Consider the following 21,308-nt stretch of genomic DNA (forward strand, 5'->3'; position numbering starts at 1 on the left):
GTGCATGTGTCTGCTCAAACGGTCAGAAACAGACTCCGTGAGGGTGGTATGAGGGCCCGACGTCCACAGGTGGGGGTTGTGCTTACAGCCCAACACTGTGCAGGACGTTTGGCATTTGCCAGAGAACACCAAGATTGGCAAATTCGCCACTGGCGCCCTGTGCTCTTCACAGATGAAAGCAGGTTCACACTGAGCACGTGACAGAGTCTGGAGACGCCGTGGAGAACGTTCTGCTGCCTGCAACATCCTCCAGCATGACCGGTTTGGCGGTGGGTCAGTCATGGTGTGGGGTGGCATTTCTTTGGGGGGCCGCACAGCCCTCCATGTGCTCGCCAGAGGTAGCCTGACTGCCATTAGGTACCGAGATGAGATCCTCAGACCCCTTGTGAGACTATATGCTGGTGCGGTTGGCCCTGGGTTCCTCCTAATGCTAGACCTCATGTGGCTGGAGTGTGTCAGCAGTTCCTGCAAGAGGAAGGCATTGATGCTATGGACTGGCCCGCCCGTTCCCCAGACCTGAATCCAATTGAGCACATCTGGGACATCATGTCTCGCTCCATCCACCAACGCCACGTTGCACCACAGACTGTCCAGGAGTTGGCGGATGCTTTAGTCCAGGTCTGGGAGGAGATCCCTCAGGAGACCATCCGTCACCTCATCAGGAGCATGCCCAGGCGCTGTAGGGAGGTCATACAGGCACGTGGAGGCCACACACACTACTGAGCCTCATTTTGACTTGTTTTAAGGACATTACATCAAAGTTGGATCAGCCTGTAGTGTGGTTTTCCACTTTAATTTTGAGTGTGACTCCAGACCTCCATGGGTTGATAAATTGGATTTCCATTGATTATTTTTGTGTGATTCTGTTGTCAGCACATTCAACTATGTAAAGAAAAAAGTAATTAATAAGATTATTTCTTTCATTCAGATCTAGGATGTGTTGTTTAAGTGTTCCCTTCATTTTTTTGAGCAGTATATTTCTAGAAAACCTTTGAACCAACAGTGGCTGAACTAGGAAGGGTTCTCATTAATGTCTGATGGTGCTGAAGTGTTAATGGTGGGATTGATGTTTAAAGGTCGTTCGCTGACCTTCAGCGATACGGTTTGAATAGAAGGGCTGATCTGTCTATAAGGCAAAACTGATCAGAGGCTTTATGGAGAACGGCCCAGAGCTTAAAGACTGAAACCATTTCCTAGTCATCGGATGGACTTGTCTATGTCTCTTTATTATTGGTGGCTGGGCTTGGAAGAAATTATCTTTACAGAAAAACATTTTGTACCATCGACTGCTGCATCATCGTTATGCAAATGACCAGTTCTGTCACGTCTTAAATAAATTCACCTCAACGTGGTTCCTCGGACAGGTTTCCTGGACAGGTTAAGGGGTCTAGAATCAGCTGTCATTAGACAATGATCATGGACCACAAACTGGACAAAAAGTTTAAACAAATGTGAGTGTACTGAACTAATAACTTCAATAAAGTCCTCTTTATTCCGGTATAAAGCCACAGGTACATGTTGGGCACCATGGTTAGCTGAAGGGTTACAGTCCACAAGGTTTCTGTGCTTTAATAACTCTGAACAGGTGGGTAATCGCATTACTCAAATGAAAACAATTAGTTCAAATTAAAACAATATGCTGTACTTGTCTATAGTAAGTCAAGACCTATCCATAGTGTCTTACGATATTACTTCAGATAAAAACAGATTCAACCTGGCACTAACAATATTCCAGTATTATAATTTTGGTCTTTCATATACACACACATATATATATACACATATAAAACACTACTGGGGAGAGGAGTGATGAGACTAATGCTGTATCTGTCTCTGCAGTCTTTGTGCTTTTCTACCACAGGTGTTGTTCTCAGTGCAGACGAGTTACAGACGAACACAACAGGTTACAAGCTGAGTGGAAGGACCCGATTGGCTGGCTGAGTGTAAAAGGACCTGATTGGTTGAATGAGCTGTAGAGAAAAATCCCTGATGAGAGAGGAGTGCCGTCAGTCATATTGAAAACATAATGGAGTTGGGTTCCTGTTCTGCTGCAGGTCAGCGTCTCCCAGTCTCTAGACCTGAACCGTCAGGCCTCTCGGAGCGTTTAGAGGCCCAGGGGCGGTCAGGCCTCAGTCCGCTCCAGGTCAGGGAGTTGGGGTAGGGTCAGGGATCATCGTGCTCCTGGCAGCAGAGCTGTCCGGTGTGGGGCCAGGGCCGCAGGGCCCCCTCCTGGTGGTTCTTGCAGAATGAGTTGGGGCACAGCTGGCAGAACGACTCAGATGGTTTCCCACACACATCACAGTGGTGCCACGGGCAGTCCCAGCGCCCTGAAATATATAAAACAATCTCTGAAATATAACGGACAAGAGCTGAAATATATAAAACAATCTCTGAAATGTTATTCAAAAAGCTTATTTCTCTCATTGTTGTTTACATCCCTGTTCGTGAGCATTTCTCCATCCACCTGACAGGTGTGGCACAGCATGATCATTACACAGGTGCACCTTGTGCTGGGGACAATAAAAAGGTCACAAATGGTGCTGAGGAGTATTTGTCTGTAATAAAGCCTGATTGGCTGGGTGGGGCTATGCCCACCCATGGTTGCGCCCCTGCCCAATGAATTTATTTCATTTGACTGATTTGCTTCTATAAACTAACTCGGTAAAATCTTTGAAATTGTTGGGTTTATATTTTTGTTCAGCATATACACTACCGTTCAAAAGTTTGGGGTCACTTAGAAATGTCCTTGTTTTTGAAAGAAAAACATTTGTCTGTTAAAATAACATTCATTGATCCGACATTGTAAATGACTTGTAGCTGGAAACTAGATATTCCATAAAACAATCTGCCGAGGCCCATTTATCAGCAACCATCTGAGAAATGATGGCTATTCCATGCAAGAAACTGAAGATCTTGTACAACGCTGGGTTTCTACTCCCTTCACAGAACAGAGCAAACTGTCTCTAACCAGAATAGAAAGAGTGGGAGGCCACGGTGCACAACTGAGCAGGACAAGTACATTCGAGTGTCTAATTTGAGAAACAGACGCCTCAAGTCCTCAACTGGCAGCTTCGCAAAACACCAGTCTCAGCGTCAACAGTGACGAGGCGACTCAGAGATGCTGGCCTTCTAGGCAGAGTTGCAAAGAAAAAGGCGTATCTCAGACGGGTCAACAAAAAGATGGGCAAAAGAACACAGACACTGGACAGAGGAACTCTGCCTAGAAGGCCAGCATCCCGGAGTCGCCTCTCCACTGTTGACGTTGAGACTGGTGTTTTGTGTGAACTATTTAATGAAGCTGCCAGTTGAGGACTTGTGAGGCATCTGTTTCCCAAATTAGACACTAATGTACTTGTCCTCTTGCTCAGTTGTGCACCGTGGCCTCCTACTCTTTCTATTCTGGTTAGAGCCAGTTTGTGCTGTTCTGTGAAGGGAGTAGTACACAGCGTTGTACGAGATCTTCAGTTTCTTGGCAATTTCTCGCAAAGTTCTTTGTTTCAGGCCATTTTGAGCCTGTAATCGAACCCACAAATGCTGATGCTCCAGATACTCAACTAGTCTAAAGAAGACCAGTTTTATTGCTTCTTTAATCAGAACAACAGTTTTCAGCTGTTCTAACATAATTGCAAAAGGGTTTTCTAATGATCAAATAGCCTTTTAAAATGATGAACTTGGATTAGCCAACACAACATGCCATTGGAACACAGGAGTGATGGTTGCTGATAAAGGGCCTCTGTACGCCCATGTAGATATTCCATAACAAATCTGCAGTTTCCAGCTACAATAGTCATTTACAGTGCATTCGGAAAGTATTCAGACCTTGACACTTTTACGTTACAACCTTCTACTAAAACGGATTTAAAAAATCAGTTCCTCCTCAATCTACACACAATACCCCATCATGACATCACAATACCCCACAATGACATCACAATACGCCACAATGACGTCACAATACATCACAATACCCCATAATGACAAAGCAGAAACAAGTTGACATTTTTGCAAATATATTAAAAATAAACTGAAATATCTATTTACATAAGTATTCAGACCCTTTACTCAGTACTTTGTTGAAGCACCTTTGGCAGCGATTACAGCCTCGAGTCTTCTATGACGTTACAAGCTTGGCACACCTGTATTTGGGGAGTTTCTTCCATTTTCTTCTCTGTAGATCCTCTCAAGCTCTGTCAGGTTGGATGGGGAGCGTCATTGCACAGCTATTTTCAGGTCTCTCCAGAGATGTTCAGGCTCTGGCTGGGCCACACTAGGACATTCAGAGCCTTGTCCCGAAGCCACTCCTGTGTGGTCTTGGCTGTGTGCTTAGGGTTGTTGTCCTGTTGGTAGGTGAACCTTCTCTCTGGAGCAGGTTTTCATCAAGGATCTCTGTTCTTTGCTCCGTTCATCTTTCCCTGACTAGTCTCCCAGTCCCTGCCACTGAAAAACATCCCCACAGCATGATGCTGCCACCACCATGCTTCACCGTAGGGATGGTGCCAGGTTTCCTCCAGATGTGACGCTTGGCATTCAGGCCAAAGAGTTCAGTCTTGGTTTCATCAGACCAGAGAATCTTGTTTCTAATAGTCAGAGTCCTTTAGGTGCCTTTTGGCAAACTCCAAGGGGGCTGTCATGTGCCTTTTACTGAGGAGTGGCTTCCATCTGGCCACTCTACCATAAAGGCCTGATTGGTGGAGTGCTGCAGAGATGGGAGAACCTTCCAAAAGGACAGCCATCTCTACAGAGGAACTCTGGAGCTCTGAGTGACCATCGGGTTCTTGGTCACCTCCCTGACCCAGGCCCTGCTCAGAATGATGGAGGTCACTGTCTTCTTGGGGACCTTCAATGCTGCAGAAATGTTTTGATTGAGAGACTACCAAGAGTGTACAAAGCTGTCATCAAGGCAAAGGGTGGCTACTTTGAAGAATCTCAAATATATTTTGATTTGTTCAACACTTCTTTGGTTACTACATGATTCCATGTGTTATTTCATAGTTTTGACGTCAACACTTATTCTACAATGTAGAAAAACCCTGGAATAAGGAGCCCAAACTTTGGATTGGTTCTGTATACAGTCCCAGCGCCCTGAAATATAATATACACATAACATTAGAATATCCATCTATCCAGAGATAGATGTTTGGGTCTACCGAAGGTTCTCTTGGTGCGGTCCAGACAGGAGAGGTGGAAGGGTCAGGGGTCAGGGGTTAAGGTCTTACCGAAGGGTCTCTTGGTGCGGTCCAGACAGGAGAGGTGGAAGGGTCAGGGGGTTAAGGTCTTACCGAAGGGTCTCTTGGTGCGGTCCAGACAGGAGAGGTGGAAGGGTCAGGGGTCAGGGGGTTAAGGTCTTACCGAAGGGTCTCTTGGTGCGGTCCAGACAGGAGAGGTGGAAGGGTCAGGGGTCAGGGGGTTAAGGTCTTACCGAAGGGTCTCTTGGTGCGGTCCAGACAGGAGAGGTGGAAGGGTCAGGGGTCAGGGGGTTAAGGTCTTACCGAAGGGTCTCTTGGTGCGGTCCAGACAGGAGAGGTGGAAGGGTCAGGGGGTTAAGGTCTTACCGAAGGGTCTCTTGGTGCGGTCCAGACAGGAGAGGTGGAAGGGTCAGGGGTCAGGGGGTTAAGGTCTTACCGAAGGGTCTCTTGGTGCGGTCCAGACAGGAGAGGTGGAAGGGTCAGGGGTTAAGGTCTTACCGAAGGGTCTCTTGGTGCGGTCCAGACAGGAGAGGTGGAAGGGTCAGGGGTCAGGGGGTTAAGGTCTTACCGAAGGGTCTCTTGGTGCGGTCCAGACAGGAGAGGTGGAAGGCCTTGGTGCAGCTCTTCTTGTCACACAGAACCAGCTGCCCTCCGTCCCCACAGCGGAAACACTCGTCCTCAGACTCCTTCCCCTCGTTACGCGTCCGACGCTTCTTCACTTTCTTCTTGGCTTTCTTCTCCTTGGGCTCCGCAACCTGGAAACCAGACGTCTGGACAGGAAACAACAGTCAGATAGAGGTCTGGACAGGAAACAGCAGTCAGATAGAGGTCTGGACAGGAAACAGTCAGATAGAGGTCTGGACAGGAAACAGCAGTCAGATAGAGGTCTGGACAGGAAACAACAGTCAGATAGAGGTCTGGACAGGAAACAGCAGTCAGATAGAGGTCTGGACAGGAAACAGTTCGTACCAAGAGGAGCCAACTCACCTTGGGCCGGTCTCCAAGGAAACCGCTACAGTTGGGAGCCCCACAGCGACACACTGTCTTCTCGTTACCAAGGCAATCCAGGTTGTAGTTGAAGGTGAGCTCTGTCCCTGTACACCACAATATTACTACAACTAACCCAAACCACCAAGACAACAGCAGTCTCTGGCCTACCCTCGTTTTTTAACCACAAAGTGTTTTACAATAAGGAGATGGCTGATGCTCACCAGCAGGGACGTCACAGACGGCAAAGAGCCCGACCCTGGTGTCTCCGTTCACCGTCCATTTCTGCGTCTCACAGTTGGGCTGGCAGCTGTGGTTCATGAAGCGGGAGTAGTTCCCTTTAGGCCCGGCGTCTATGATCCGATCCTGGAAACACAGGTCAGGCTGGTGAAGAGGTACGCAGTAACAGATGACGATAGATACAGCTATAGATGTGTAGTACTGAAGTACAGCTATAGATGTGTAGTATTGAAGTACATCTACAGCTGTGTAGTATTGAAGTAGAGCTACAGTTATAGCTATAGAGTATGTAGTATTGTTTTCTGTAATGTCACAGAGGTCTTGAGTGTAACATCCCCAAAGCAATACTGTTCCTCTGGCTCTGGCAGTCAAGGACACAGCCACAGACAGGCAGGTCCTCCCATGCTGGAGCAGACAGGCAGGTCCTCCCATGCTGGAGCAGACAGGCAGGTCCTCCCATGCTGGAGCAGACAGGCAGGTCCTCCCATGCTGGAGCAGACAGGCAGGTCCTCCCATGCTGGAGCAGACAGCACTTCTCTGTCCAGGCTCCCCGATGGTGGAACGCTTCCCCCTGACGCAAGGACAGCAGTCCCTGCCCATCTCCCGAAAACATCTGAAACCCTACCGCTTCAATAAGTATTTTAAATAATCCCACAGCGCCACCCACGAACCCCCCCCTAATAATATATTTGGTGAACACGCGAACTTTACTTCCCCCCTTACTAGCTCTGATACGCTGATAGCTACTTTATTAAGGAAAAATATACTTACTGTCTATGATATGTGGCTGTCCAATGAATGGATTAACAGTAAATCGCTCTGGATTAGAGCATCCGCTAAATGACAAATGTACATTTACTACACCAGGGAGGAATAGTGTAGTACTCCACCACCAGGGAGGAATAGTGTAGTACTCCAACACCAGGGAGGAATAGTGTAGTACTCCTCCACCAGGGAGGAATAGTGTAGTACTCCACCACCAGGGAGGAATAATGTAGTACTCCAACACCAGGGAGGAATAATGTAGTACTCCACCACCAGGGAGGATAGGGTAGTACTCCACCACCAGGGAGGATAGGGTAGTACTACACCAGGGAGGATAGTGTACTACACCAGGGAGGGTAGTGTACTACACCAGGGAGGATAGTGTACTACACCAGGGAGGGTAGTGTACTACACCAGGGAGGGTAGTGTACTACACCAGGGAGGGTAGTGTACTACACCAGGGAGGATAGTGTACTACACCAGGGATGGTACCTTGTCGATGGTGAGCATGTAGAAGTGAGTGATGTCATTCTCCTGGTAGTACTTGATCCTGGAGCGACATTCCTCTTCATCGATCAGCTCTCCGATGTACTCATTCACAAACTCACCCTGCGGAGAGGTATTCACCAATCAGATCACAGATATACCTTCACCAAATCAGATCACAGATAGCCATGAAATGCTTTGAAAGGCTGGTCATGGCTCACATCAACACCATTATCCCATAAACCCTAGACCCACACCAATTTGCATACCACCCCAACAGATCCACAGATGATGCAATCTCTATTGCACTCCACACTGCCCTTTCCCTCCTGGACAAAAGGAACTCCTATGTGAGAATGCTGTTCATTGACTACAGCTCAGCGTTCAACACCATAGTGACCTCAAAGCTCATCACTAAGCTAAGGATCCTGGGACTAAACACCTCCCTCTGCAACTGGATCTTATGACTTCCTGACGGGCCGCCCCCAGGTGGTAAGGGTAGGTAACACATCCGCCACGCTGATCCTTGACATGGGGACCCTTCAGGGGTGTGTCCTCAGTCCCCTCCTGTACTCCCTGTTCACTCACGACTGCGTGGCCAAATGACGACTCCAACACCATCATTAAGTTTGCTGACGACACAACAGGGGTAGGCCTGATCACCGACAACGACGAGACAGCCTATAGGGAGGAGGTCAGAGACCTGGCAGTGTGGCGCCAGGACAGCAACAACTCCCTCAACGTCACCAAGATAAAGGAGCTGATCGTGGACTCCAGGAAAAGGAGGGCCGAGCACGCCCCCACTCATATCAACAGGGCTGTAGTGGAGCGGGTTGAGAGATTCAAGTTCCTTGTTGTCCACCAACGAACTACCATGGTCCAAACACACCAAGACAACACCTTTTCCCCTTCAGGAGACTGGAGAGATTTGGAATGGGTCCCCAGATCCTCAAAAAGTTCTAAAGCTGTACCTGAGGTCATCCTGGCTGGTTGCATCACCACCTGGTACGGCAACTGCTCTGCATCTGACCGTAAGGTGCTACAGAGGGTAGTGCGTACGGCCCAGTACATCACTGGGACCAAGCTCCCTGCCATCCAGGACCTCTATACCAGGTGGTGTCAGAGGAAGGCCCAGTACATCACTGGGTCCAGCTTGAAGGATATACAGGCGGGCCCAGTACATCACTGGGACCTGCCATCAGACTTAACCAGCAGACATCACTGGGTCCCAGCTCCCTGCCATCCAGGACCTCTATACCAGGTGGTGTCAGAGGAAGGACCAAAAATGTACTTGGTACCGGTAACCCCTGTATATAGCCCCATTGTTATTTTATTGTTACTTTTGAAATATATTTGACTTTATTTAGTAAATATTTTCTTAACCATTTCTTGAACTGCATTGTTGGTTAAGGGCTTGTAGGTGAGCATTTCACAGGTCTGGTTTTATGTGACAGGTTTGATTTGTTGATTTGTTTATTAATCCAAATTGTCACACAATACCCAATAATGACAAAGCGAAAAGGTATATATTTTTACAAATGTATATATATATTTTGAACGGAAATACGTTATTTACATAAGTATTCAGACCCTTTTGCTATGAGAGTTGAATTTGAGCCCAGGTGCATCCTGTTTCCATTGATCATCCTTGAGATGTTTCTACAACTTGATTGGAGTCCACCTGTGGTAAATTCAACTGATTGGACATGATTTGGAAAGGCACACACCTGTCTATATAAGGTCCCACAGTTGACAGTGCATGTCAGAGCAAAAACCAAGCCATGAGGTCGAAGGAATTGTCCGTAGAGGTCTGAGACAGGATTGTGTCGAGGCATAAATCTGGGGAAGGGTACCAAAACATTTCTGCAGCATTGAAGGTCCCCAAGAAAACAGTGGCCTCCATCATTCTTAAATAGAGCTGGCCCCAGAGCGGTCAGGACCTCAGATTGGTGCGAAGGTTCACCTTCCAACAGGAAAATGACCCTAAGCACACAGCCAAGACCACGCAGGAGTGGCTTCAGGACAAGTCTCTGAATGTCCTTGAGTGGCCCAGCCAGAGCCCGGACTTAAACCCGATCGAACATCTCTGGAGAGACCTGAAAATAGCTGTACAGCGACGCTCCCCATCCAACCTGACAGAGCTTGAGAGGATCTGCAGAGAAGAATGGGAGAAACTCCCCAAATACAGGTGTACCAAACTTGTAGCGTCATACCCAAGAAGACTCGAGGCTGTAATCGCTGCCAAAGGTACTTCAACAAAGTAGAGTAAAGTGTCCAAATACTTATGTAAATTTGATCTTTTTATTTTTAATACATTTGAAAAATTCTAAAAATGCTGTTTTGCTTTGTCATTATGTGGTATCGTGTGTAGATTGATGAGGGAAAAAAATGAATTCATCAATTTTAGAATAAGGCTGTAAAAGTAACAAAATGTAGAAAGAGTCAAGGGGTCTGAATACTTTCCAAATGCCCCGTATAAATAATAAATATACCTTCTTAATATCCCGTAGTGCCACCAGACCCCAGCCCTTTCCAGCAGTCTTGACGATCTTAGTTTCTGGGTAGTGTCTCTTGGTGAAGTCCTGGTTGCAGCATCGCTCTGCGTTGGGACAGACCTGAGGGTGGCACTCGTACATCAACATCCTGTTCAGGCATTCTGACTCAAACCCACACGGCTTCTCATCCGTGGGCTTACAGTTACACTTGGGGATCTCCGACACGTCGGCTGTGTAGACCTGCACCCGGCCACACGGCTTGTTGATCTGCAGAACAGGGGAGAACAACTATTACATACATGTAATATATCAAAACTGGACTGGGTCGAGACAGTTTCACGACAGAAGAGTTAAAGGGTTATAAGCGTTCAGACCTTGATGTATTTGTACGGAGGTGGTTTCCTGTTGTTCTCCTGCGCCTCCTTGGCCTCCCGTTCCATCTTGATCTCCTTGAAGCGCTGCTCCGCCTCCAACAGCGCTGGAGAGAGATTATATTGTTATATTCTGTCGTCTTACAGTTATACTATAACGAATATTAGATTAATAACGTGTAATCATTATATTAATATAAACTCGGCAAAAAAAAGAAACGTCCCTTTTTCAGGATCCTGTCTTTCAAAGATAATTCGTAAAAATCCAAATAACTTCACAGATCTTCAGTGTAAAGGGTTTAAACGCTGTTTCCCCATGCTTGTTCAATGAACCATAAACGATTAATGAACACGCACCTGTGGAGCGGTCGTTAAGACACGAACAGCTTTGGTTTCAAGGGCTTCACAGAAAACATTATTAATAGCTTGAGTCCAACAACTACAGTTGATTAATGGATACTTCCAAGACTTCAGTGAGAAAATAATGTCAAAACTTAGCCAACGTGTAAGCTGGACAGCACAACAGCTCGCAATTAAGGTCACAGTTATGAAAACTTAGGACACTAAAGAGGCCTTTCTACTACTGACTCAAAAACACCGAAAGATGTCCAGCGCTACAGGTAGACAGGACGGACAGCTGATCGTCCTCGCAGTGGCAGACCACGTGTAACAACACCTGCACAGGATCGGTACATCCGAACATCACACCTGCGGGACAGGTACAGGATGGCAACAACAACTTCCCGAGTTACACCAGGAACGCACAATCCCTCCATCAGTGCTCAGACTGTTCGCAATAGGCTGAGAGAGGCGGGACTGAGGGCTTGTAGGCCTGTTGTAAGGCAGGTCCTCACCAGACATCAACGGCAACAACGTCGCCTATGGGCACAAACCCACCGTCGCTGGACCAGACAGGACTGGCAAAAAGTGCTCTTCACTGACGAGTCGCGGTTTTGTCTCACCAGGGGTGATGGTCGGATTGTGTTTATTGTCGAAGGAATGAGCGTTACACCGGGGCCTGTACTCTGGAGCGGGATCGATTTGGAGGTTGAGGGTCCGTCATGGTCTGGGGCGGTGTTTCACAGCATCATCGGACTGAGCTTGTTGTCATTGCAGGCAATCTCAACGCTGTGCGTTACAGGGAAGACATCCTCCTCCCTCATGTGGTACCCTTCCTGCAGGCTGATCCTGACATGACCCTCCAGCATGACAATGCCACCAGCCATACTGCTCGTTCTGTGCGTGATTTCCTGCAAGACAGGAATGTCAGTGTTCTGCCATGGCCAGCGAAGAACCCGGATCTCAATCCCATTGAGCACGTCTGGGACCTGTTGGATCGGAGGGTGAGGGCTAGGGCCATCCCCCCCAGAAATGTCCGGGAACTTGCAGGTGCCTTGGTGGAAGAGTGGGGTAACATCTCACAGCAAGAACTGGCAAATCTGGTGCAGTCCATGAGGAGGAGATGCACTGCCGTATTTAATGCAGCTGGTGGCCACACCAGATATTAACGCTTACTTTTAATTCTGACCAAAAGTAAGTGTTTCTTGCTCCATGATTGACTCTCTGCTAGACACCAATAAAAGACCCATCGTATCTGGCCCTGATCCCTTCTCTGAATCGCGGCATTGAACACTTTAGCAGGATTCTCTCTTCACAACTGGCTACGTGATTGCAGTTTTAATGGGTGTAACTTTTGTTGACAAATCATTTGGGTTCCTGGATCCTTTCACAGCATTAAACTTATCAATGACCTAAGCCCAGCTCAGTGAAACATCTACCCTTGTGACAATGAGCTGTCACAATGGTTCAGAAAATGTACATTATACCAGGGGCGTTGAAAAGACAAAGTAACCTAATACATGTCCCTCTAACTGCCCTGAATGTCTCTGCTGATCCTACAGCTACTGTATGCAGTAATCATACGCCTACGAACCAGATTTATACTGTTAGCACTGAGGACGTGTGCCCTAGTAGGAAGTCCACTGTGTGCAGCTCACCCTGCACTAACATAAATAACATGAGCACATCTACTGCTGCTAAGCTTCCCAGTAAAGCAATGAAAAACAAGCAAGCATCCCAGAAATGCTCAAAATAACACATGTTAACATATGTAGCTTAAGAAACAAGGTTCATGAAATCAATCATTTGCTAGTAACTGATGACATTCATATTCTGACAATCTCTGAAACTCACTTAGATAATACCTTGTATTGCTACCATTGTATCCATCAAAGGTTATAACATTTACAGGAACGACAATGGTGGAGGTGTTGCTGTTTATATTCAGAACCACATTCCTGTAAATATTAGAGAGGATCTCATGTTAAATACTGTTGAAGTAATATGGCTACAGGTTAATCTGCCTCACCTAAAGCCCATTCTGGTGGGAAGCTGCTATAGACCACCAAGTGCTAACAGTCAGTATCTGGATAATGTTAAATACTGTTGAAGTAATATGGCTACAGGTTCATCTGTCCTCACCTAAAGCCCATTCTGGTGGGAAGCTGCTATAGACCACCAAGTGCTAACAGTCAGTATCTGGATAATGTTAAATACTGTTGAAGTAATATGGCTACAGGTTCATCTGTCCTCACCTAAAGCCCATTCTGGTGGGAAGCTGCTATAGACCACCAAGTGCTAACAGTCAGTATCTGGATAATGTTAAATACTGTTGAAGTAATATGGCTACAGGATCATCTGCCTCACCTAAAGCCCATTCTGGTGGGAAGCTGCTATAGACCACCAAGTGCTAACAGTCAGTATCTGGATAACATGTGTGTGAAATAATTTGAGGTATATTTTCTGGGTGACTTTGTTTTTCCCTCCATCAAGCTGCCCACTCCAAGAAAAAGCTTCAAACTGTAACCAGTGCCTGCAACCTGGTTCAGGTTATCAGTCAACCTACCAGGGTAGTTACAAACAGCACAGGAATTAAATCATTAACATGTATTCCATCTAATCTTTACTTGTCCTACAGAAATTTGCTTTAAACCAGTATCCAAATCCATCGGCTGTAGTGATCACAATATAGTGGCAATATCTAGGAAAACCAAAGTACAAAAGGCTGGCCCTAATAGTGTATATGTTTTGTAGAGATTCCTGTTGTTGTTGATGTAAATAATGTTTTGTCTGTGGTGTGTAATGAGGAGCAACCAGACACTACACTATTCCAGTTACTAATAAGCCATTTAACCCGTTTAACGAAATGACTAAAAACGTTGAGGAATTGAAACATTTTATGGTTGAGAGAGATGATCCAAAAGGAATGGCCAATAAGTCTGGCTTCACAACCGATTTGACAATGTATTGAGCAGACCAGCTGTCCCAACATGCTTCAAGATGGCCACCATTGTTCCTGTACCCAAGAAAGCAAAGGTAAGTGAACTAAATGACTACCGCCCCGTAGCACTCACGTCTGTCATCATGAAGTGCTTTGAGAGACTAGTCAAGGACCATATCACCTCCATCCTACCTGTTACCTTAGACCCATTCCAATAGGTCCACAGATGACGCAATCGCAATCACCATCACACACACACACACACACACACACACACACACCCGTTCAAAAGTTTGGGGTCAAGTAGAAATGTCCTTGTTTTTGAAAGAAAAGCTATTTTTTGTCCATTAAAATAACATCAAATTGATCATAAATACATTGAAATAGATTGTTAATGTTAATAATAAATACATTGTTAATATTGTAAATTACTATTGTAGCTGGAAACGGCTGATTTTTAATGGAGAATCTGTGTTCCACTGGCATGTTGTGTTAGCTAATCCAAGTTTATCATTTTAAAAAAGACTAATTGATCATTAAAAAACCCTTTTGCAATTATGTTAGAACAGCTGAAAACTTGTTCTGATTAAAGAAGCAATAAAACTGGCCTTCAGACTAGTTGAATATCTGGAGCATCAGCATTTGTGGGTTTGATTACAGGCTCAAAATGGCCACAAACATTTACATTTTAGCCATTTAGCAGACGCTCTTATCCAGAGCGACTTACAGTAGTGAATGCATACATTTCATACATTTTTCCCCCGTACTGGTCCCCCGTGGGAATCGAACCCACAACCCTGGCGTTGCAAACACCATGCTCTACCAACTGAGCCACACGGGACCAAAGCACTTTCTTCTGAAACTCGTCAGTCTATTCTTGTTCTGAGAAATGATGGCTATGATGAAACTGGCTCTCATGAGGACCGCCACAGGAAAGGAAGACCCAGAGTTACCTCTGCTGCAGAGGATAAGTTCATTAGAGTTACCAGCCTCAGAAATTGCAGCCCAAATAAATTCTTCAGAGTTCAAGTAGCAGACACATCTCAACGTCAACTGTTGAGAGGAGACTGTGAATCAGGCCTTAATGCTTGAATTGCTGCAAAGAAACCACAACTAAAGGACAGGCAGGACCAAGAAACAGGAGCAATGGACATTAGACCGGTGGAAGTCTGTCCTTTGGTCTGATGAGTACAAATTTGAGATTTTTGGTTCCAACCGCCGTGTCTGTGTGAGATGCAGAGTAGGTGAACGGATGGTCTGCGCATGTGTGGTTCCCAACGTGAAGCATGGAGGAGGTGGTGTGGGGGTGCTTTGCTGGTGACACGGTCAGTGAATTATTTAGAATTCAGGGCTCACTTAACCTCAAAGCACCATTTTACCTTAACCTCTATGGGCTAGGTGGGACGCAAGCGTCCCACCTACTCAACAGCCAGTGTAATCCCGTGGCGCGATATTCAAATACCTCAAAAATGCTATTACTTCAATTTTTCAAACATATGACTATTTTACACCATTTTAAAAGACAAGACTCTCGTTAATCTAACCACACTGTCCGATTTCAAAAAGGCTTTACAACGAAAGCAAAACATTAGATTATGTCAGCAGAGTACCCAGCCAGAAATAATCAGACACCCATTTTTCAAGCTAGCATATAATGTCACATAAACCCAAACCACAGCTAAATGCAGCACTCACCTTTGATGATCTTCATCAGATGACAACCCTAGGACATTATGTTATACAATACATGCATGTTTTGTTCAATCAAGTTCATATTTATATAAAAAAACAGCTTTTAACATTAGCATGTGACTAGCATGTGACTAGCATTCCCACCGAACACTGCCGGTGAATTTACTAAATTACTCACGATAAACGTTCACAAAAAACAATTATTTTAAGAATTATAGATACAGAACTCCTCTATGCACTCGCTATGTCCGATTTTAAAATAGCTTTTCGGTGAAAGCACATTTTGCAATATTCTCAGTAGATAGCCCGGCATCACAGGGCTAGCTATTTAGACACCCAGCAAGTTTAGCACTCACCAAAGTCAGATTTACTATAGGAAAAATGTTATTACCTTTGCTGTCTTCGTCAGAATGCACTCCCAGGACTTCTACTTCAATAACAAATGTTGGTTTGGTCCCAAATAATCCATTGTTATATCCAAATAGCGGCATTTTGTTCGTGCGTTCAAGACACTATCCGAAAGGGTAAATAAGGGTGACGAGCATGGCGCATTTCGTGACAAAAGATTTCTAAATATTCCATTACTGTATTTCGAAGCATGTCAACCGCTGTTTAAAATCAATTTTTATGCCATTTTTCTCGTAAAAAAGCGATAATATTCCGACCGGGAAATCGTTTTTTAATACAAAGAGAGTGAAAGTAAAAGCATGCTATCCCCTCATGCACGAGCCTCAGTCTAATGGCCCTCTGATAGAGCACTTGCCAAACGCGATAATGTGTTTCAGCCTGGGGATGGAATTACATCGTTCAGCTTTTTCCCGCCTTCTGAGAGCCCATGGGAGCCGTAGGAAGTGTCACGTCATGCCAGAGATCCCCTGTATTTGTTAGAGATGATCAAGGAGGGCAAGAAATGGTCAGACAGGCCACTTCCTGTAAGGAATCTTCTCAGGTTTTGGCCTGCCAAATGAGTTCTGTTATACTCACAGACACCATTCAAACAGTTTTAGAAACTTTGGGGTGTTTTCTATCCAAAGCTAATAATTATATGCATATTCTAGTTACTGGGCAGGAGTAGTAACCAGATTAAATCGGGTATGTTTTTTATCCGGCCGTGCAAATACTGCCCCCTAGCCCCAACAGGTTAACCGGCATGGCTACCACAACATTCTGCAGCGATACACCATCCCATCTGGTTTGCGCTTAGTCCCACTATCATTTGTTTTTCAACAACAATTCTTACTGGTTGGTAGGTGATCAAATACTTATGTCATGCAATAAAATGCAAATTAATTACTTAAAAATCAAACAATGTGATTTTCGTTTTAGATTCCGTCTCTCAAGGTTGAAGTGTGCCTATGATAAAAATGACAGACCTCTACATGCTTTGTAAGTAGGAAAACCTGCAAAATCGGCAGTGTATCAAATACTTGTTCTCCCCACTATATGTGTGTGTAGCAAGAATTTTGTGGAGTGGTTGAAAAAAATAAAAATATATAATCTAATGTTTTGCTTTCGCTGTAAAGCCTTTTTGAAATCGGACAGTGTGGTTAGATAAAGGAGAGTCTTGTCTTTAAAATGGTGTAAAATAGTCATATGTTTGAAAAATGGAAGTTTTCGGATTTGAGGACTTTGTATTTCGCGCCACGCCAATCATCGGATATTGGAGCAGGTGTTCCGCTAGCGGAACGTCTAGATGTAAGAGTTTTTTAAGCAATAAGGCCCAAAGGGGTGTGGTATATATACACAAAAGGGTATATGGCCAATATACCACGGCTAAGGGCTGTTCCTGGGCATGACAGAACGGGTGGAGCAGTGGCAGGACAGAGTTTGGGAAACCCTGGCTTAGAGGATACAACATGATCAAGATGGGGGCTGACCGTTCTTGAAGACCTTCCCTATCCCATTCTTCTGGAACCTGCTGCCCCTGTCTCCCTCCATGTAGGGGAAAACTCGGCCCTGGTGCGTCCAGAAGTAGTCCTTAGAACCGAAGAAGAAGACTGGGAACTCTCCGATCTCGTGGCGAAGGTGCTGGATGTTGGTGGGGATGTTCCGAGGGTGCTGGATCTCTGCAGGCCACCACCTGGACAGGGTTAGGGTAAGTTAGGTCAAGGGAGAGAAGAGGCAGTGCTCTACACAAACATACTGCTGACTGATGCGTAGTCTCTGCTAGGTAAAGCCCCGCCTTATCTCAGCTCGCTGGTCACCATAGCAGCACCCACCTGTAGCACGCGCTCCAGCAGGTATATCTCACTGGTCATCCCCAAAGCCAAGTCCTCCTTTGGCCACCTTTCCTTCCAGTTCTCTGCTGCCAATGACTGGAACGAACTGCAATAATCTCTGAAGCTGGAGACTCTTACCTTCCTCACTAGCTTTAAGCACCAGCTGTCAGAGCAGCTCACAGATCACTGCACCTGTACACAGCCCATCTGTAAATAGCCCAACCAACTACCTCATCCCCATACAGTTATTTATCTTGCTCCTTTGCACCCCAGTATCTCAACTTGCACATTCATCTTCTGCACATCCTACCATTCCAGTGTTTAAATGCTATATTGTAATTACTTCACCATGATGACCTATTTATTGCCTTACCTCCCTTATCTCACCTCATTTGCTCACATTGTATATAGACTTATTTTTCTACTGTATTATTGACTGTATGTTTGTTTATCCCATGTGTAACTCTGTGTTGTTGTTTGTGTCGAACTGCTTTGCTTTATCTTGGCCAGGTCGCAGTTGCAAATGAGAACTTGTTCTCAACTAGCCTACCAGGTTAAATAAAGGACTTGTTCTCAACTAGCCTACCTGGTTAAATAAAGGACTTGTTCTCAACTAGCCTACCAGGTTAAATAAAGGACTTGTTCTCAACTAGCCTACCTGGTTAAATAAAGGACTGGTTCTCAACTGGCCTACCTGGTTAAATAAAGGTTAATTAAATACATTTAAAAAAATAAATGTGGGCCAGGTCCCTGTACTGACCCATAGTGGGCCCTGCACTGACCCGTAGTGGGCCAGGCACCTGCACTGACCCGTAGTGGGGCCAGGCACTGACCCGTAGTGGGGCCAGGCACTGACCCGTAGTGGGGCCAGGCACTGACCCGTAGTGGGGCCAGGCACTGACCCGTAGTGGGGCCAGGCACTGACCCGTAGTGGGGCCAGGCACTGACCCGTAGTCGGCCAGGTCCCTGTACTGACCTGTAGATGCCCAGTTTGACCCAGATGATGTCTCTGTATTTGGGTTTCTTTCCGGCCCGGCAGTCGTTACAGAACCAGCTGCCATCCGGCATGGCGATGTTCAGACAGTCTGGATGGAACGCTGCTGGACACGACTCACAGCACAGGAGCTGGCCACCTGCACACACACACACACACTTACAACACAAGGCAGCACGTCTCTCCTGCTTGGACTACAGACGAACTGTTCAGAACAGAATTGTGTAGCTGACGTGTGAGTGGTGGTTTTTGCTCTAACATGCACTGTTAACTGAGGGACCTTATATAGACAGGTGTGTGCCTTTCCAAATCATGTCCAATCAGTTGAATTTACCACAAGTGGACTCCAATCAAGTTGTAGAAACATCCCAAGGATGATCAATGGAAACAGGAGGCACCTGAGCTCAATTTAGAGTCTCATAGCAAAAGGATCTGAATACTTATGTAAATAAGGAATCTGTTTTTTTGTTCTTTGTCATTGTGGGGTATTGTGATGTCATTGCGGGGTATTGTGATGTCATTGCGGGGTATTGTGATGTCATTGCGGGGTATTGTGATGTCATTGTGGGGTATTGTGATGTCATTGTGGGGTATTGTGATGTCATTGTGGGGTATTGTGATGTCATTGTGGGGTATTGTGATGTCATTGTGGGGTATTGTTTGTAGATTGATGAGGGGGAAAAATAATTTAATTAATTTTAGAATAAGGCTTCAACGTAACAAATGTGGAAAAGTCAAGGGGTCTGAATACTTTCTGAATACCCCGTCTATGCTACTGCTCAACAAAACAAGAATCTGTCGACCAACAGCCTATTGACCAAACAATGGACTAGTTAGTGGCTGTGCATCTGTGTAGTAGTTAGTAGTGTCTGTGTAGTAGTTAGTAGTGTCTGTGTAGTAGTTAGTAGTGTCTGTGTAGTAGTTAGTAGTGTCTGTGTAGTAGTTAGTAGTATCTGTGTAGTAGTTAGTAGTATCTGTGTAGTAGTTAGTAGTGTCTGTGTAGTAGTTAGTAGTGTCTGTGTAGTAGTTAGTAGTGTCTGTGTAGTACTGCGTCTGATAGAGGAGGAGGAGATACTGACCTTTGGAGCAGACGAAGCACCAGCTGACGTTGACGTGAGAGTGATGGCTGTAGCCCTTCTGGGGCGAGAAGTGGTTGGTGCAGATGATGGTGGTGGGGGTCAACATCTCACTGCCAGCCGCAACACACACCTCTCCTGTATGGTACGCCACCGGACATCGCAGGCACCTCATCAGCTTACCTACAATACACGGTTATATTAACACACCTGACCTACAATACACCGTTATATTAACACACCTGACCTACAATACACCGTTATATTAACACACCTGACCTACAATACACCGTTATATTAACACACCTGACCTACAATACACCGTTATATTAACACACCTGACCTACAATACACCGTTATATTAACACACCTGACCGATAATACACCGTTATATTAACACACCTGACCGATAATACACCGTTATATTAACACACCTGACCGATAATACACCTGACCTACAATACACCGTTATATTAACACACCTGACCGATAATACACCTGACCTACAATACACCGTTATATTAACACACCTGACCTACAATACACCGTTATATTAACACACCTGACCTACAATACACCGTTATATTAACACACCTGACCTACAATACACGGTTATATTAACACACCTGACCGATAATACACCGTTATATTAACACACCTGACCTACAATACACCGTTATATTAACACACCTGACCTACAATACACCGTTATATTAACACACCTGACCGATAATACACCTGACCTACAATACACCGTTATATTAAGGGCTGTCCCCCCTCCCTCCCAAAATAAATCTTGGTCGACCGAGAGTTCTGTGTCTGAAGTGGATTTATCCCCTCAGACCAATCAATTTTAAAACGTGCCAGATGGTGAAGCGTGATTCATCACTCCAGAGAACACGTTTCCACTGCTCCAGAGTCCAATGCCGGAAAAGCCAACGCTTGGCATTGCGCATGGTGATCTTAGACTTGTGTGTGGCTGCTCGGCCATGGAAACTAGTTTCATGAAGCTCCCGATGAACAGTTGTGCTGACATTTAAAAGTGCTTTCCTCACCATCTTAAATAAGCCCCATTGAATAATAAACAGGAACAGATTTAGTCCCTGGTTCACTCCAGACCCGACTGCCCTTGACCAGCACAAAAACATCCTGTGGCGTTCTGCATTAGCATCTAATAGCCCCTGTGATACGCAACTTTTCAGGGAAGTTAGGAACTAATATACACAGGCAGTTAGGAAAGCAAAGGCTAGCCTTTTCAAACAGGAATGTGCATCCTGTAGCTCTAACTCCAAACAGTTCTGGGACACTAAAGTCCATGGAGAATAAGAGCACCTCCTCCCAGCTGCCCATTGCTCTGAGGCTAGGAAACGGTCACCACCGATAAATCCACTATAATTGAGAATTTCAATAAGCATTTCTCTACGGCTGGCCATGTTCTCCACCTGGCTACCCCTACCCCGGTGAACAGCCCTGCACCCCCTGCAGCAACTTGCCCAAGCCTCCCCTATTTCTCCTTC

The 21,308-nt window shown here is 45.6% G+C and overlaps 1 protein-coding gene across 4 annotated transcripts in view; it reads right to left on the bottom strand.

Annotated features, from left to right (window-relative positions):
* Positions 1-1,473: 1,473 nt before the first annotated feature.
* Positions 1,474-21,308, bottom strand: part of LOC106607996 (histone-lysine N-methyltransferase NSD2) — a 43,725-nt gene continuing 23,890 nt past the window's right edge. For 3 of the 4 annotated variants that reach the window (XM_045705422.1, XM_045705381.1, XM_045705409.1), the window contains 10 exons: positions 19,795-19,974; positions 18,698-18,854; positions 17,380-17,582; positions 10,534-10,637; positions 10,157-10,426; positions 7,671-7,787; positions 6,398-6,539; positions 6,174-6,280; positions 5,755-5,956; positions 1,474-2,327 (listed from right to left, as the gene is read on the bottom strand). In XM_045705422.1, the coding sequence (XP_045561378.1) occupies positions 2,164-2,327; positions 5,755-5,956; positions 6,174-6,280; positions 6,398-6,539; positions 7,671-7,787; positions 10,157-10,426; positions 10,534-10,637; positions 17,380-17,582; positions 18,698-18,854; positions 19,795-19,974 (1,646 nt within the window). In that variant the 3' untranslated portion in view covers positions 1,474-2,163. Of the gene's footprint in view, positions 2,328-4,966; positions 5,083-5,754; positions 5,957-6,173; positions 6,281-6,397; positions 6,540-7,670; positions 7,788-10,156; positions 10,427-10,533; positions 10,638-17,379; positions 17,583-18,697; positions 18,855-19,794; positions 19,975-21,308 lie in introns of those variants that run through there. The other variant, XM_045705439.1, reaches the window with a different exon arrangement.

The sequence above is a fragment of the Salmo salar genome, chromosome ssa01 (assembly GCF_905237065.1).
Source record: "Salmo salar chromosome ssa01, Ssal_v3.1, whole genome shotgun sequence".
NCBI lineage: Eukaryota > Metazoa > Chordata > Actinopteri > Salmoniformes > Salmonidae > Salmo > Salmo salar.